Genomic DNA, 18,945 nt, shown 5'->3' on the forward strand with positions numbered 1-18,945 from the left:
CTTTTTGTGACATAAGCTGTCATTTTCCTGGCACCTACGAGTGGAATCACTGGGTCTTAGGTGAATAAGAAACTGACAAAAAGTTCCAGTTTGACACCAGAGTGATGTAATCTTCAGGGTGTTTTTTATACTCCTTCCTTGGAGAAAGATGGTACTTCTAGCTCCTCGTAACCTCTTGTAGGGGATTGAAGAATTGTTTGTTTTGCACTGAGTTGCATGTTTTGGGTTTCATTTGGGAGGAAAGAGAGTTGAGGTGATAATACCTACCTTTTTATCTCCTAAGTTCAGATCCAATTGAGGAATGAGCCAGAAGTCACACCATTGTTACTAATATAGCTGATCAGAGGACATGTCTTAGATTTGTGACTGGATGGGCTTCAGACACTCATCTTTCCAGTCATAGGCAGGCATGACCAGCCCAGGCTTCCCACATGAGTAGGAAGAGAATATCTCCCTCTCCAAATATGACCCCCCAAATAGCTAAGTCTTCATCCAAGCATTACAGATGAGATATATCTGTCTTTTCCAAGGGAAGGCCCTTGTAGGTGAGGGACTAGAGCCAAGGTGGCCTTCTCCTGCATGTCTCCCCCAGCAGTAGAAGCCCCTTCCTTATGGAAAGCTTTTGTTCATGACCACTAGGATCCCAGTCATGCTACCTACAGTTTACTGTGTTTAAAACCTTTCCACATAGTGCAGTTGGCATTAAGGGTTTAATTCTGTGTTCTATCACCATGGAGTGATTTAAAAAAAATTCTTCTTCTCAAAAGACAATGCCTGCCTACCAGCTGAGACTTACTCTTTAAGATTTGGATTATGTGCTCTTTATGTTTCTTTTGCAGTTTTTATATTTTTATCCATTCTTAGGTTCTCAAAAATCCACTTAATGGTTTGCCAGGCAATCATTTGATATTTTTAATGTGTGTTAATGTATTTTGATGTGTTATAATGTTGTGTTCCAGTTGCTAGGAAGAAATACATAAAGCAGATGTGAGCCCAAGACTGGTTTATTGTACTTGATGTGCTATCGTTGTACCTTCTTTAGTTTAAAAGGATCAAACTATGCTAAATATGGTGCTCTCACAGGCTGCTTTATTCTCCACCTAATTTTATTTATAAGTAAGCTACAGAAAGAAAGTGTTGTACTTATTTAAATACTTTCAAAACCTCAAACTGCTAACTTACAGAGATGAGAAATGGTTTCAGCTTGGGTTATAATTTTCTCCTTTCTGTTGTAGATGAATACTGCCTTGTTATGTTTAACTGTCTCCCTACCATATTGGCAAGGTCGTTATTAAGTTTTCTGGAAGTAAAAAAGAGTAAAAAAGTACATCAATTTTTATGGCTTAAAAACTTTTCTAAAAGGCAGCAAAATTATTTTTAAATAGTTTGGCTTTAATAGTAGAATACTAAACAAAATACATTTATTCACTTTTATTTTTCTCTACTTGGTTTTATATTCTGTCTGGTAAGGAAGACAGTGCCATTTATTTTTCAAAAATAAACAAAATAAACGATAATATTCTTAGTGTTCAAAATGCATATTAGTTTTTTTCTTTGGGGAGTGGATGATGAATGGAAGACATTTAAATGGGGGGGTATATTTACCTTATATTTAGAATTTGAATGCTTATAACATGGCACTATCCTAGCTACTCTTGTTTTCTGTCCCAGTTGAGGTTCTCACTATTTTTAACCTAATGTAAATATTTTTCTGCCTTATCATGAATTGGTTCACTGTCTTTATGTTGTTCAGTGAAATTGTGATGAAGAGCATCAGGATTTATCTGTTCTAGGTGGCCATATAAGCATGTACTCTAACTGTTTTGTCAATTTTTCCCCGAAAAGCAGACACTGTATCAGTTTGAGTGTGGAGTCATAATTTTGGAGTGGAATCTTTGTATACCTTGTTGGCTTTCCCTTCTGCCTTTTCAGCTCCTTATGAAGCGAGACAGCCCCTTGTCCAACCAGAGGGACCCTCATCAGGGGGCCCAGGAGCCAAGCCCCTTCGGCATCAGGCTTCCCTTATCCGGGTAAGTGATGATGTGGGGTTATGCCAATGGGAGAGTAGAAACAAGCTTTGGGCTTTGGAGACATGGCTTTTTGATGGGCCCTCTTTTTCATTGCAAGGAAGATATAAAACTACCTCTTAATGTAAATATTGTACTTCATGTTCTGTTGCTTATATATTTTCCTAAATCTTTTCTACTATGTATGTTTCTATCCCTTCTCAGTGTTTTTAGAATAAACCAGGCTGGTTCTTTATCTTTATTATGTCTAAAATGTTCTTCCACCTTCATCTACATAATTATTAGGCACCTCATTCAGGACAAATTCACTTTTTCTAAAGAATGCTATCTTGTCTCAGCCTTGTTGTTTATTACTCATTCGGTGCATACCTAACTATTTTTCATCTGTTTTGTGCCTCCAGTTATGTGGTAAACTTTTGGAAGGCAGAGGTAGTTCTTCTGTATTCTCTTTCAGTGCCTAGGCCAATGTTGTTTGGAGAACAGTTATTTTTACAAGTGGCAGCAACTACTATTTCCTATATGTAATAGATACAGAGGAAACATTATGGCAAAAACACAGGTGATATCTCAGTTTCTTCTGGCTGCACCACAGCTTAGACAATTTCAGTTTCCATTTCTCCAGTATTTTTCTTTGGATAGAGCTTTTATTTTTTTCTGTGTCTGCAGCTGTTGTTTTGTATAATATCTCTGAGTCCTGTGCTGAGGAAGTCATTTCCTCAAAGGAGGGTGGGTGTGTGTGTGTGTGTGTGTGTGTGTGTGTGTGTGTGTGTGTGTGTGTGTGTGTGGGTGGGTGGGTGTGTGTGTGTGTGTGTGTGTGTGTCTGCATGACAGAAATTACAAAAAATAACTGGGTTTACTGTTTGACACTAAAGAGGAAGGTGGGGTAGTTTGTATAGCATTTCAGTTGTATAACTCAGAAAGAAGGATCATTTATGCACAGGCAATTCAATTCAAAATAGAAAGATGGTTTCAGACACTCTAATGAAGTGGGCTGTTAGTCTGGAACAGAATAGACAAGGTCTGAGGAAAATCCTGGTGTTCACTGAATACCTTCTGCCTTCTGGGGATGGGCACTGTGTTACACATGGTGCAGAACTTGATCTTCTAAGGTGGTACCCTGTGTGCAAAGAATTTTCTTAAAGATAATAATTTAGCCATATGGTATATATTTATATTTAATGATTCCTACAACCATAAAATCTAGGTGCTGCTATGTCTATTAGTATAGATGAGTTGACTGTGGCTTAGAGATGTCAAGTAGCTGGTCTGTTTCATTCTTGATTAGTAATGATAGAACTAGAATTTGAATCTAGGCCTTTCCAATGTCAAAACCTGTACTTTAAAATATTTTGCTCTGCATTAGAGTCCCATATTACAAGGAGGCTGGGTTCTAGAGTTGCTGCATAAACAAATGTTGGGTGTATTGAAATGTATTCTTAAAAATCCCTTGTTGGTACCACAAAAGAGAACCAAGATGCCATTCTCTCCTAGGGCCAGTACAGCTCACTTTTACGCCCATGTTGAAATAGCTGTTTCTTCAGCTGAACTCCAGATGTAGTAGTTGGCTGCATTCAGAGATCCTGTGGTACAAAAAATATGTACCTTTAAACAAGAGAATCACACACATCATGGAGTGATATTTACATTAGGAAAGCTATTGGAGGGACTGGGATTCATCCCAAAACTCTCCAGGGTGTGGCTGTGCAGGGTCCTGCAGAGTGTGTTCTGGCTCTGTAGGGACCAAATCCTGAATGGTTAGAATAATGGTCAAACAAGCAATGCATCCTGAGCTTTGCAGTGGTAGAACTGGGCTCGCCAGACCCTTTCTACCTAGCCCCCTGGATGGGATAGCTGTGCACACTCACTTGGATTGGTGCCCTGTGACTTATCTTCTAATCTCTAGGTCCGCTTTTCTGCTGACAAACACGCTTCTTGATCCCTTCACTCAACTAATATTTAGTGCACACCTATTAAGTGCCAGGTACTGTGTTGAGAATATAAAAATGAGGTATAACACTAGCAGTCGCTGCTCTCATGGAGCTTACAGGCTATTGGAGGAGATGGTCATTAGCCACACTATCATTAAGTAAATGCTATGAGGGTGGAAAATGGGGTGGGGTGTGACCTAGCCTTGATGGTCAAGGAAGACTTCTAGAGGGGAATAACATTTGAGTTGAAATGGGAATGATACATAGGTGTCAACCAGGTGAGGGAGGAGAATCAGGGAGCAAGCAAGAAGATAGACAAAGACATTTTCTATGTGCCTAGCATTTTATATACATCTTTTCTTTGAATGCTCACAGCTATCTTATGAGGTAATTACTGTTGTTATCCTGCTTTTCAGATGACAGAATCTGAAGTTTAAAGATTTTATTTAATTTACCTAAGGTTACAGGTAGGAAGTGGTATGGCTGGACATGATTCCTTGGTCTCTGGCTCAGGAGCCAGACGGATGGTGATGTCATCTCTTGATATAGGAAGCCCTGAATGAAACACTGTTGTTGGGGAAAGATCATGAGTTCAGTGTTAGATGTCAGGAATTGAGCTTTTGAGATAGCCCAGAGTAGATATCAGAATTGGTAGGTTATATCGGTCTGGAGCTTTGGGGAGAGACAAGGCTGGGCATAGGTATTTGGCAGCAGTTGGACATCAGGAGGGCTTGCGGTATAGTGCAGAAAAAACCAGACAGGTTCTTGCCCAGGTCCAGCCAAACTCTGTGACCTTGGGAAAATTCCTTCTCTTTTCTGTAACATGAATAACTTGGAATGGATTTAACAGTCCATTGTAACAATCTGCAACAGTGTGATTCTCTTAATGTTTGTTTGGTATTAGGGGAGGTTCCCCCCATGTCCAGTTCCGAGCATGACCTTCTGTTTAAGATGAGAGCACAGGACCTTTCTTACTCAGGACAGCAATCTGTGGTTTTCATGGCTGATGTGTTTTTCTTTTATCAGTTCTTAGGTTTCCTTCGTGTGCCTGTCAGCTTGGTTTGGCTGGACTCCATGTTCCAGAAGGAAAAATGCCAATCTGAATTAGTCATGTAGATGAGGGGATTTGAAGTGAAGGTTCTTGGTGGTAGGGGATTAGTATTAGGTATGGTGCAAGGTTAGGCTGGGGTGACTAATTTCCCTCATGTTGCCATGTTAATGTGCTGATGACAACCTTCTCTCTTTCTTCTAGCTTCCTCTGTGGCCTTGTGTTCAAGTCTTTCTTTCCTGATTAGAAGGAGGCATGGCCTTTGGGTCCTGGGGGAAGACTTTAGGGACCCCCGGCCAGTGCTGTTGCAATCCATGGACTTGGCATTTTAGAGGTCTTATGCCAAATTCAGTGTCCAAATATTGGAATGATTTTTTTTGCTTAATATTTGAGAAACTTCACATTTTTGTTCAAGTGTTGGATTTTTTTTCCCTTTGAAATTTCAGGTACTAAGCATATCCTATGTTGGTGGGTAGGTTAATAGTGGTTTGTAAAGAAATTATGTCTTCCTTCCTGTTTCATCTGTTATCATGTATTTAGAGGTCATTTTATGGTTTACTTTTCACAAGTTATCCTAAACATCTAGATGACATAGTCATTTGTAATTCTGCTGGGATTTAGAAATTGTACCTTCTGCTCCCACTATACTCCACTGCCTCTTTTTTTGCCAGGATTGTCAGAAATCACCTTATGTTAAGTTGTTGTCTTATTTGACTTCTTGGCAGCTTTTGACACTGACCACCTTGAAATGCTCTCATCATTTGGTGTCCGCGATGCCATATCCTTCTGCTTTTCCTCCTGCTTTCCCTTCCTGCTTCTTTGACTACCTCTTTATAATCTTCCTTTTCAGTCCTCCTTCCTCTGCCTGCCCCTTACATGTTGGTGATCCCTGGGCCCACTCCTTGCTCTGCTTACCCTTTGGCTCCGTGGATGCTGATGACCACATATCTCCATCTGCCAGACATCTTTCCATGAATATCCCATTGGCCCCTTCAACTGACATGTCTTTTCCACAAAACCAGCTTTCATCCTGGCTCCATCTGCCCATTAACACAGACTGGAATACTGGTAATTGTCTTTGACTCCTCTCTCACCCCTTATACCCCTTCACTTACTAAGTCCTTTCCGTTTCACTGTCCAAGTAACTCTCTTGTCTGTCCTTCCCTCTGCACTCCTTGGTTCAGGCCATTATTCTTTGTCACCGAATCTATTTGCCTCTAACTCTTCTTGCTTCCACTTTTGCCCTCTTCTAATCCGTTATCCTCACTGCATAAAAGGTTCCTGGAACAATCTAAAAGAAGCAGGCAACCCTGGTTGCCTCTGAGAGGAGAAATCAGTAACAACCAGACTCCCATCCATCTGGCTGAGTTTAACAGAGAAATGAGCAGACGGGCAATGAACCATTGTTTTTTAAGAATAAGAAAATGGAAGGCTGGCCAGTTAGCTCATGTGGTGTTATAACACCAAAGTCTAGGGTTTGATCCCTGTACCAGCCAGCTGCCAAAAAAAAAAAAAAAAAAAAGAAAAAGAAAAAGAAAGAAAATGGAGACATCACATGTACTAGAAAGTATTAGAAAACTCTCACACTTCATGTTATCAGTGGAGCAAAAAGCATAGATGAATTAGGACAAAGGAGAAAACAAAGGAGGCAAAAGTAGGAATAAAAAGTAAGATTCCCACACAGAGAACACTGGAAATGTGGGAAATGACCAGTGGCTCTGCACAGCCAGAGAATGGAGGCAGAGGAGCAGTAAACTACTGTGGCTGAAGAGGTAAGCAGGGGCCAAATACCAGAGCCCTGCGAGCTGCGTTCCAGAAAGTGGATGACATGCTAAGAGCAATGGGCAGAGAGTGATGGGCTTCAATCAAGTCAGTAGGTGACAAGTAACACATCATAAGGTCTGACGCATCTTGGTTGCAGTTGTGAATTGGTGTTTTTCTTGAAAAGACTTGGTGTCAATATATTTGAGCCAGTCTTGCATTTCAGGGGCTGTAAGAAATGGCGCTGAGCTGGCTCTCCAGATACCCCTGTTATTGACAGCTTTGGGGGTTAATTTAGCTAACTCTAAGAACAGAGTAGGTGGCTCCATGTCAATAAGAAAATCAGTCATTTTTCCTCTCACCTCTAAAGTTGTCTGAGGTTCTTGGTGCGAGAGGGATATTGCAGGTTGTCTTTCTACTGCCTAGAAAAGGACCTCTGGACTTGATCATCTAGTTTCTCCTCCATGTAAGCTAGCCATCGAGCACATTTTCATTTTTGTTTTCCCTTCTTAACCTTGGTCAATCTTTACGCCAATGGCCTTCTACCTTACAATAGGCACACTGAGTCTCAGTTAAAAGAGGTTTAGATGAAAGCCCTTTCTGAGGGGACTTTTTATGTTGTGGGCCTCTTCCTGTTTTCTGATTTTAAGCTAGGACCACCACTGTGAGTTTGGCCTCTTATCCTTCTGTTGATCCTTTAACTGATCCTGACTGAGAAAAATCTTATAGGCTACTTCCACTAGATGGGACACTGGCAGGATTAAGGCCCCATCCAGTTTTTGTTGGATATTGGGTGAATTTTGTCAGATAAAGGTCATAATAACAAATTGAGTATTTTCTAGATTATTTGGATCCACATCTGTGTATTTCAGTAAGCCTCCAGAATCTGTTCCAGAAAAGTGGATTTTCATTAAGTTCCTGCCTCAATTCATGTACTTTATTCAGACTTTTGATTTTGGGCACCCCTTTCCACAATCCCACCAGTATGCATGCCCCAAAATGTTGGCTCCTACCTTCATCACTGTTGTCAGGGTCCCATTCAGGATTGTGGTAGGGGACAGCTTCCTCAGCACTGGCTCTTACCAGGTCACTGGGGTTCTTAGGGTGTAGTTGGTTGGATTCTTCCCTGGCTTTCTCCAGTACCAATTCCTCTGAGGTCAATGAAACAGTGAGAAGATTCTGTATGTCTGCCTAAGTAGGGTGGTGGGTGGTAAAAATAGAGTGGGAGAGTTCAGTCATTTTAGTAGGAACCTCCTAATAAGTGGGGATATTTTGTTTCTAGTTATAAAGGTGAGAGGTAGTAAAAGGACTGTATACCCACATCATTCTAGCTGGTTGTCCATCTTCATTTAATTTACCTATGGGCATTTGTCTTAAGGGATATAGCCCCACTGTGGAAGAGGGCCCCTGGCCAAACTGCATACCCTTTTGGGTATGAGAGGGTGAGACAATGTTCTCAGCCGGGCCAGATTCCTTTCCTTTGAGTAGATCTGTGGATAGGTATAAAGTTGGAGTCTATACTCCAGTTCCCTTAATATTATAGGGTGGAGGTTGATTAGGGGTAGCAATCTGTGGCTTTTAGTTGGTGGCTGTGTACCTGCTTTTTGTGGGTCCCTGGCTGGCACTGGAATCAAGATGGATGCCGGCTGAGAACATGGCCAGTAACTGGATCAGGCAGATATGCCTGGATAGGTAAAGGATGAGGAGTGGAGAGGGTAATAGGGACAGATGGCATGGGAGTCCATCTCTCAGCCTCTTGCTCCACCAGGGGTGGAGGCAAGGGCCATTCATTTAGAGGATCTATCTGTGGAAGCAAAATCAGTTTCTTTTTCTTGTTTCAGAACTCCTCTGACCTTTGCATCAAAATTTACAATTTTCATGATCTGTTTTACTTTGATACAACAACATGAAAGATTGGCCATATGGAATCTCATCCCACTTACCCTGATTATGACAAAATAGATCCAATTGTAGAACTGTAGTATAATTTAAACTTCCATTTGCAGACCACTAATCCTGATCTCCCAATGTGTATTGTGGCCATGCATTATTACAAAAGAAAATCATATTCTTCTTTTTTCATGGGCTCATAGCTATACTCAGCCCAATTTGTAATATACATCCTGGAGGACTAATAACTGGGATGGATGGTTGGTTTCCCATATCAGCTTACACAAACAACACACTTACCAAAGTACTATTCACAACAAATAACACACTTACCAAAGCACTATTCACAACAGACAGCACACTTACCAAAGTATTGTTCATAATAAATAGCACACTTACACATAGGCCTGTCAAATGAACCCCTGATGAGTCCTTATAACACTATGGGCAAAATACTGCAGACAGGATCCTCCAAATACTATACAACTGCCCAAGTGGGGTACCAAAAGGACTCACCTGTCTGGACCAGAAAATCCAATGCTTTCCTTTCTGGGCAAGTTACAGTTTTCCAAGTGCAAGTAGTGGGGGATGTCTGGGAAGCTGGGAATTTCTGGTCATGTCCTCCACCTAAAAAGGGCCTAGGTGCTGCTTGGACAAGGCAGAAGTTTGCTTTCTCCAGATGCCACCTGAGCTTTGTACTTCTTGGCCCCACGTTGGGCACCAAAACTTTGGTAACGAAAGAGTCCCGTAGGATTCCCCTTCAGCCAACAGGCAAGAGGCCAACTTAGTCAGGGGAAACCCTGGCTTGGACCATGTGGGTCCAAGTGCTCGCTGCTATAGGATCGCCAGACAGAATGTGAAGGAAAGCCTTTTTATTTTGGAAGATGTTGACTGGAGATAGAGGATAAAGTCCCAACTGCCTCCCTGATCAACTGAGGGCAAGGATTTATATAGGTAAATGTACTGAGTGAAGCAGGATGCTTTGAGAGATGTATTGGCCAAGACAGGATGCTTTGAGAGGTGTGTATAGGATGTTCAAGTGTGAGGGACAGCTGCTTCTTGCTTTTCGAGACAGGATGCTTTGAGAGATGTATTGGATGAGACAAGATGTCTGATTTTGATACATACTTAATCAGTAAGGGGAGCTATAAACAGAAAACAAATTTAGTTCTATAGTGTATACATGATTGGGTGGGGGGTTTTCTATACTTATACTTGTAATCTCATAATTGTTTGCAGATATACAGGATCAGTTCCTACAAATGGAATTATTGGGTAAAAATGTCTACACATTTATAATTTTTGATAGCAGTTTTCAAATTGGAGGCTGTAGCAATTTATGCACTTGCCAACAATGGATGAAAATGTCTATTTTCTTGTACCTTTGCAAGCACAACATGCTAAAAAAATTTATAGATCTTTGATAATCCGATAGGTGAAAAATGATATTTCACTGTAGTTTAATTAGTATATTTCTTTGTTAGTGAAGTGGAATATCTTTAGTTTACAAGTCATTTGTAATTCTGTTGGCTGTGAATTGTTTATTTATTCCTGTGCCCCTTTTTGGGGGGTTATTGGTGTTTTCTTATTGGTTTGTCATTCTATGCAGCTGGTATCTCTTTTCCTTTGGACCAGAGATATGTTATATAGTGTGGGTGGAGAACTGCTTCCTGAATGTTTGAGAGGAGATCCTGGGCATCTGAGGCCCTTGAAGGAGGTTAGGGACCCCGGCTTCTTTTCAGTTCTAGAGAACCCCAGGCTTGCCTGTAACAGAAATTTCTTGTTTATATGATCATGGCAATAAAGTTGAGTTACTTAGTTTATGGGTAGAGATTAGAATTTAAAAAAATCCTTTGTTAGAGATGGTAAATGTGAACACCGTGTGTGCACGTGTGTTGGCCTCTCAGCATCGCTCAGACAACTAAGTTCTCTTCCTCAGACTGAAATAGAAGGGAGGGAGGGAAGAGGTGTGTTTGTCTTTGTGTGTAAAGGGAAGAACTGGTTTGCTACATTTAATAGGTATGTATGTGATTTGTTCTTGACTTGTGATATCATTTACCAGACTCATTCCCCATTTTATTTCAAACCCTTCCTGGAATTTTACATCATCTTCTAAGGAGTAAAAGGTCGCTATGTGTCCTCCGCAGTTTTACTTAGTCTATTGTAGGACCCAAGATACCAGAACGGGCACTATTACCACAAGGAGATCATATTTTTCATAGCATCAAGCCTTCTGTCTACTTACTTCCTTTACCTGCTTACAGTTCTTTTTCCCATTTTGTAGCCCTTATTTTTAAGGAAGGAAGCATTTTATTTCAACTGATGCTGAAGTTTAACTTTTTTCAGCCTTAATCTTTTAAAGCTGTTTCTTACTGCATTCCTCAGGTGCTGGCTATGTACCCACATTTCTTAACAGTTAAAGAGATGTTAATTGCTTAGTTTCTTTGCTGGCAGGCACTTCTACATGAAAGCCAAAATGTTTTGTGTTACAGGATGGCAATATTAAAGAAATACTGGATCAGTGAAAGAAAAATGACTCCAGGAAATAAGAAGAGGGTACCTGGAATAGAAACGGAAGGATGTTCCTGGGGAAACAGACATTTATTCAGTACATATTAGGTCTGATTGGGGTGCTACCTTAAGGCCTTGCAAAATTTATGCTGAGACACAGGATATGGAGGGAGAAGGGTAAGATTGGTAGGCTGGTACAGACTAGAATTTTAGCGTCCTAGTGTTGATTTAGTTGTATTTCAACAGGCTGGTTAGACTATTGATGAAAGCAAATGAGCACATTTTATTCTTGGTGTCAGCATTGTTACTTTTCCCCACAAGGCGTTGGGCATTGCTTTAAGGGCTTATTATGGCTTAGAACTTCCCCGGTAATAGCGAGAGTCCATATTGATTTGGTAGACAGGAGTGCCTCTGATTTAGCCTCTCAGATGTAGCTGAAAACCCCTCATTGAACTCCTGGTCCCAGGAAGTACTTTGTAAAGCTGGAAAGGAGTGGTGTTTGTTTCCAGCTTATTCCTAGGACCTTGTGGTCTCAGTTATGTACTAAGCTATGAGTGTGGAAGACTCCTTTGCAACGGTACCATTTCAGGCCCTAGGCCCATCAGTTTTCCCTCGATTGCAGGTGAGTAGGTAGTGTTATGCCCCCAATTGCCAGTCCCAGCAGTAGTAATGACTATTGACTGGGTGTGTATTTGGTCCCAGTGCTGTGCTGGCCTCTTTCAGTCCTCCCAGCAGTCTTGCAAGGCAGGTATTACATCCACCATTCATCCATTTGGAAGTACTTATTCAGTGGCCAGCCGCCATGCCAGGGGTACGTTGAGGACTACACACACGGTCCTTGCTCTCAAGGCACCTGCAGTCAAATGGGGTAGATGCAGGTGACCCCCACCTGCATGTGTAGAATTGCAAACTGACAGTTGCCCTAAAGGCAAGGGAGTACTCTGGTAGCACATGACAGAAATCTGGTCTAGGGCTGGAAAGTGACGGAAGGCTTCCCCAAAGAAGTGACACTTGAGCTGAGCTATGAAAGATAACTAGAAGTATTTTATGTAGAGCTAAGAGCCTAGACAAAAGGTACGCATTGATTGAGATTCTTAATTATGGACAACAGAATCTGCTTTGGCTAGTTTAAACAAATAGTGATTTATAATAAGGGATGTGGATAACCTCCCAAATCTTTGGAAGAGCTGAAGATACAGACTCTGTTCTGAGCTTGCAAGAACAAATCCAAAATCCCACAGCAGAGTTGGGCTGCTGAGAGATCTTTGCCACTGCCACAGTCAGAAAGCTACAGCATTGGGGAAACTGCTGCCATAGCTTTAGCTCCAGTTCCACACCATGCATGACCTAGGCCAGCCAAATGATTGCTTTATTCCCTGCCTTTTTCATCAGGTAACTCGGTTCTGAATCAGTCTTCTGTGGATTTATTTGTTTAGTTGAACCTAAGTCTCATCTGGAATTCCAGCAGCAAAGGTGTTTGGGCAGTGTAGTTTTTAGCTAGCTGGTCTGTGCCATGCAGGGAGTTATGCTAAGAGGAGTCAGAATGGATGTAGAGTGAGCTTGTCTACCATGTATGGTATGCAGAGTAGACACATTTGGAAGAACTGAAGGAAGACCGGTGTGGCTAGAGCCTGGAGTGGGAGGGAGATGAGTCAGGGCCCTGTGGGCTGTGTGACAGCCTTTCAGGTAGGGAGCTGCTGCCTCAGAAGTTAAGGAACTGCTTAGTAAGTGACCACAGATTTGAATCAACTCTGTCTGCCTCTGGAACCTGTGCTCTTTTTGCACCTCTAATTAGCAGTCTCATTCTCTAAAGCATTCCCTGAATTCAGCCCAGGTTCTTGGTGCAGCTGTTTCCCACCTGACCTCAGGCTGCCTTGAGTGTGGAGGAGAGGACGTAGTAGAGAAGAGACAGACAGCCTTGACCTGCCTGCCAAGGATGGGGTGGGAGTGGCATTGCAGTGTTACTGGAAGTCTGTGGCCTTGTCAAAGTCTCCTCTTACTGCTGTTCTCTCATTTTCTTCTGGCCTTCTCCTCTAAGCAAAGAGCAAATCCTGATGATCATGAAAAAAAATACCCTTCTGGAGCAGCAGATCTTGGCTCCTAATGGAAGAATTGGAGACAATGGTTACTAATAAGCATTTCTTATGTTAATCAAAATAGTGTTAGTGCTATGCATTAAAATAACAGTAAAATAATTGAATATCTTGTTGTATGGCTATCTGCAGGATTCTTTCATGATGTGAAAACATTCCAGATGCTTTCATGAAAAATTATGTGAGAAATAAGATGGCGCTCTGTCTGTATAATTTAGTAGTCCACCAGCCAAAATCTAAAACTGAACTAGATGATGGGGAGGAGGGTGTAAATACAGCATAGTCATGTCTCCAGCTTAGATCCTCAATCTGCAAAATTGCTGCAATGATTTAGGCATTGTGGTGAGGTTCTTTTTGAAAAGGAAATGATACATTTTATAGGATGGATGAATAGATAGAGATAACCATTGAGCTTGATGATCAAGAGCACAGACTCGAGACTCAGTTCATATTCTTGCTCTTCCATTTACTAGGTGTGTGGTCTTGGTAAATTACTTCCCTTACCTAATCCTCAGTTTCCTGTTCTGCAAAATGGGAATAATGGGACCTACCTTGTAGTACTTAGCAAAGTAATGGATACATTTTACCTAATTATGTCTGTGGTGATAGTTTTTGAAAGTTAGCTTATCTTGATAAGCAGCAACTGTGTGCTGTACATCATTCTGAAAGATTCTTACAGTTTGGCAATCAACCTTCTTAGCTGTTGAAATTAGATCAGCAAGTGGTTAAAGGCATCAATATGTGGTTAAAGGTATCTTTGTGGGTTTATTTCTGTGAAGAAACTGATAAATTGCTCTGTTAGGATTGAATTTTAACTAACTTCTCTACAGACAAAACCAGAAGTTATTTATTGCAACTTATTATGAATCTGTAATTATTTCAAAATAAAAAGTAAAATAGAAGGATTCTTTTTTAAAGTTTGATAACTTCATAGGTAAGGGAGAGGCCCAGCCTTTACAATGTTGAGTGAAATTGTTTGATAAATGTATATGTAGTTCAGCTCCAGTCATTATAGGAGATCTGAGGTTAACCTTTCTGTCTCCAGACTGGGATTGACAATTTGTTCAATGATTTATTTGTTCAGTCATTCAGCAAATACATATTGAGTGTTTCCTGTGTGCAAGGCACTTTTCCTGGCATGGGGGATACAGCAGTGATCAGAATAGACAAAGTTTCCTGCCCTCATGGGCCTTATTTGATAGTGAGGGTGGAATGAGATAGCATAAACAAGATTTGCTGAACATAATAATAGAATGGTTTAATGTTAAAACAAAATTGCTGAGCTCTGTCTCCTTTTCTAGCTGCTTTTCTTCATTCCTCATTTAACAATTTTCCCAGTTTTAACCTTAGCCCTCATTTTTTTTTTTTTTAAACTCTGTACATCCTCCCTGGGAATCTTCACAACTCAAAACATAGAAAGACTGCTGTAAAAATGAATCAACATTCTGTTCCTATAGTTATTCTGCATGGACAATCAAATTATAATTAGAATGTTGTTTGGGCTCAGAATGGTCTGATATTACTGTTAGTCCGTTTCTGTTGCTTATAACAAAATACCTGAAACTGGGTAATATATAAAGAAATAAAATTTATTGCTTACAGTTTCAGAGGCTGGGAAGTCTAAAAGTTCAGGGGAAACATCTGTTTAGGGCCTTGTTGGTGGGTGGCGACTTCACAGCAGTGCAGGGTGTCACATGTGGATGGCTTGAGTGAGAGAGCTAACTCCTCACTCACTCTCCTTTTAAAGCCCTCAGAACCACACCCATTATTCCATGAATGGATCAATCCATTCACCAGGGCACAGTCTTCACAATCTAATTGCCTTCCATAGGCTCCGCCTTTCAGTTACCATAATAGGATTTCCCACCCTCTTAACACTGTCATAGTAGAGGTTAAGTTTCTATGAGTTTTGGGGGATGTTCATTCCACAGTAGTGGTCAATTTATAAAACTAACATAGTTTCAGCTTCCATCTCCAATGTAGGACTGACTGTGCTGTAGGGACAGGGCAGATCTTCCCTTCCTTTGTGCTTTGCTTGAAGGATAGATTAGTTGGGGGAACAGCTGCTGTAATGAACACGCTTCACATTCTAATGACTTATCACAGTAGGTATATTTTTCACTCATGTAACAGTTTGGCAGGCAGCTTTCCTCCACATAGTGATTCAGGCACCACACCTGCTTCTGTCCTGTGATTCTGCCATCCCCCTGTTCAGTGGGCAGATGTGGAAGAGTGTAGAGGAGGGCCACAGTGTGCTAGTCCTGCCTGGAAGTGGGGTAGATCACTAGTGCTCATATTGCAGTGGCTACAGCTCAGTCACGTGGCTACATCTAACCGCGAGGGAGGCTGGAAAATGTTCTTTCTGGTTGGGCAGCCACTCTGTAACGGTGTGAATTATCGGAGGACATCTGCCATAATTCCACATATCGGCAGTGCCATCATTTACGTCTATGCCTTCTTTTTTCTCAGCTTTGTGACTGACCAATTCCCATGATCTTTCTTTAGGCAGATTAATATTCACTTGAGCCGTAGTGTATTCTGTCCATCCTGTTAGCCATTCTTTCTCTTTAGGGTAATTGAGTCTTACATCTTTGCTCCTGAGATCATGTTTTGTTTAGTGATTGCCCTGTGGTAATCTTATTTCCAACATATTTTTGGCAGAGGAGGTGTCTTCACATATTCACTGTGGGCTAGGTATGAGCTTTTGCTACTCCAGATGGTTTGTTTACTAAGGCACAAAAGGAAACTGTTATAAGATGATTACACCCTCATAGGTGAAATGGCTGGACTCTAAGGCAGCATTTATATGCCTCCAGGGTGGGATTATATTCTCAACAGAAATGCTCTATGGTTGAAAAAATATACACATCCTTTTAAAGATCACCCTGACAATACTTCCCTGCAATTCATGTTATCCCTGCTTTGCTTGATTTTTAAGATACTTTGGGGGTAAATGTCACCTTTTGAGATTTTACTAATAGTATTTTTAAATGAGTCTTTTGAAGTTTCTCATTATAAACAGCATGTTTTCCCCAGACATAATAACTTGCAATGCCAAATATTTGCATTTCACTTGAAACAAAACCAAGGGGTTGAATGTTTTAAATGTAAGCAAATCTAATTCTCCTGTGTCGAGAGAAACTGTATAATGAACCATATGCATGTGGCTTAAGCAGACAGATGTGGAAGATTTCTTCTTCTCTTTCTCCTTTTATTTTTTTCTTAAAAACACTGGCAGAGCTTAAAATTGGCACGAAGTAGCAAATATCTCTGCTTAGCCAACAAAACCACTGGAGCTGGAGTTGAACCAGGGATGCCTCTTAGGGTATGTGCAAAAGTGGACCTTTTCCTAGTTCTGGCTTCTGCTTGGGTGGCTAAGACCCCACAGCACATTCACCCCCATTTCTCAATGCCTTCAGTCTTTGCAATTAGCCATTCTTTTTTAGGTGACTGACCTTTTAGATCTTTGTGTGGTTTGGAGGAGATTGTTACATGCATCTGGGTCCTGCAGCGAGATGACCTCTAGCTGCTGACAAAGAGGTGCTGAGCTGCCATTCCTCTTTGCTGGAAGGGGCTTTTCTCTGGTGGTGGCCATATGGCCTTTTTTCTCTTACAGCCCTCCCCACCCCTGGGCCACGTTTACATATGGCCTTAACCGATCTTCCTGCCTTTTGTCTTTTCCCCTCCATTCTCCTCACTGGAGTGATATTTCTGTAACTCAAATCTGATTATTTGATTTCCCCGTTTAATACTTATCTGTGGCTCCCTATTGTCTTCTAGATACAGTGTAACTCCCTTCACTTGGTATACCGGAACCTTCTTGAGCTTTGCCCTGCTTTCTGTCTGGCTCATCTTGAGGCAACTCACTAACATCTGCTCTGCATTGGCAGCCTGTTCTATCTATATATAGCCCAAGGGAGTTACTTTCAAGAGATGGCCATTTTCTCTCACGGTTTGGTATCTCTGCAAATGGTCTTCCTTTTGCTTGCCTTGCCGTCCATGTCCTGCGGCATTGCTTCTCAAGCTTGAGTGTGCTTTGAGTCACCTACAGGGCTTGTTAAACTAGATTCCTGGGCTCCACTCTTAGACTTTTCTGATTCACTAGATGTGGGGTGGGCCCAAGAGACTATTTCTAATAGGTCCCCAGGTGATGCTGATGTGGGTGGTGTGGGGACATATTTTGAGTAGCAAAGCTCTAGAGTATCCTATCTTATCAAAGCATGTACCGTCTTGTTTTGAAATTACCCATGTGTCTTTCTCCCTCACTGGACTCTAGGCTTCTTGGGAAAAAGAATATATTTGCCTATCAGTGTATCCCTAGTGACTAGTGTCTGGGATACTGTTGGCATTTAATAAGTATCTGTTGAATGAATGAATGAGCAGGTCACTGTTTATGCAGTGAAGTTCAGATCATTTTGCATCTTGTAGTAGTTCAGCTTTCTTTTGGAATATTTTAGCTTAGTGGTGTGTGGAATGTCATCTACTCCTTCCATGTACCCCTAACTGTCCTTGAAATACTCCCTAAATGGATATGGAGCTTGAGAACCCCCACTGAGATCAGACAATAGATGAACTACAGGAAGGCAGACAGGGACTTGTTTTGATAGATTTCAAACTTTAAAATATGAAATAGACTCATAGGTTTTCTTTCATTAAGAGCAGTATAGAGCAGTGTTTCTACATGGCTTCCGATATAGGACATACTCTTGAACTTACTTGAGCCTGTCAGTAAGTGGACTTCACACTGCTATCTGTGGTGTACCTGCTAGGGAGTGTATGTGGGATAAAGGAGTATCTAATGTGGTTCTAGCCCTCCAGGTTGAAACCTGGGTGAAGATATTTAAGAACACTTTAAATGTTCAAACTGTGTGGTACCATGGTTATCATAAAGGTTCATATTTTTAAAATTAAATCAGTTTAAAACAGTGAGAAGCAGGGGGAAAGAGATGAGAGTAGGTTAGCACACTTAGTGCAAGCCAGTGGAAGGACCATGCTATGTGTATGTTATACAGTGTTCACGTGCCCTTTCCCTTTGTTGTGAGGCCTTTTCGATTTTAGGGAATAGGAACTCTCCTTGCCAGCTTAAGTTTTCTTGAAAAGGAGGAAGGGTTGAGGTTCTCATGGGAATCTAAGAAATGGGAGGCAGGGATTGGCCCACTGGTGTGTAGGGGTGGTAGTTTTTGGTTGTTCATCCCTGTTCTGCCATTAACAGGCCTTGCCCTAGTTGCCTTGAGTTTGCTTCACTGTCCGCTTATCTTTCAGGAGCTGGCAGCCTTCCTTACCCATTCCCCTTTATATAGCTTCTCTACCTACCTTGCAGGTTCTGCTGATCCTTGGTTCTGGCTCCCTCATAACTTTAAGACTCACCTGGCCCTTACTCTACATCATGGCCCCATTGTGCAGCTCAGGGTCTGCTTTCTCTGCTTGTTGATCTTTGGACTTCTTGTCTGCATCCCCAAGAATGAGCATCTGGCCTGAGTATGCCAGAGCATCCCAAAGGGCAGCATACTGTGTGCCACCCCCCCACCCCCCACTCCCACTCAGTCAGGTGAGACAGCCATGAGGTAAGTCATGTGATCACACATGGCTGCTGGGCCCACCTTTGTAGCAGAGCAGGGGGATGGGCAGTGCCCTCATTGTGGCTGTGGGCATGACTGGTACATTGGAGAGCACTTTGGGGCAGTGGG

General features: G+C 41.6%; 1 protein-coding gene across 11 annotated transcripts in view; it reads left to right on the forward strand.

The window, feature by feature from the left end:
• The window catches only part of REPS2 (RALBP1 associated Eps domain containing 2), a 197,160-nt gene that overhangs the window by 68,416 nt on the left and 109,799 nt on the right, over positions 1-18,945 (forward strand). For all 11 annotated transcript variants that reach the window (XM_063083469.1, XM_063083473.1, XM_063083475.1 and 8 more), the window contains exon 5: positions 1,933-2,030. In XM_063083469.1, coding sequence (XP_062939539.1) covers positions 1,933-2,030 — 98 coding nt within the window. The remainder of the gene's footprint in view (positions 1-1,932; positions 2,031-18,945) is intronic.

Source organism: Cynocephalus volans, chromosome X (assembly GCF_027409185.1).
Source record: "Cynocephalus volans isolate mCynVol1 chromosome X, mCynVol1.pri, whole genome shotgun sequence".
Taxonomy (NCBI): Eukaryota; Metazoa; Chordata; class Mammalia; order Dermoptera; family Cynocephalidae; genus Cynocephalus; species Cynocephalus volans.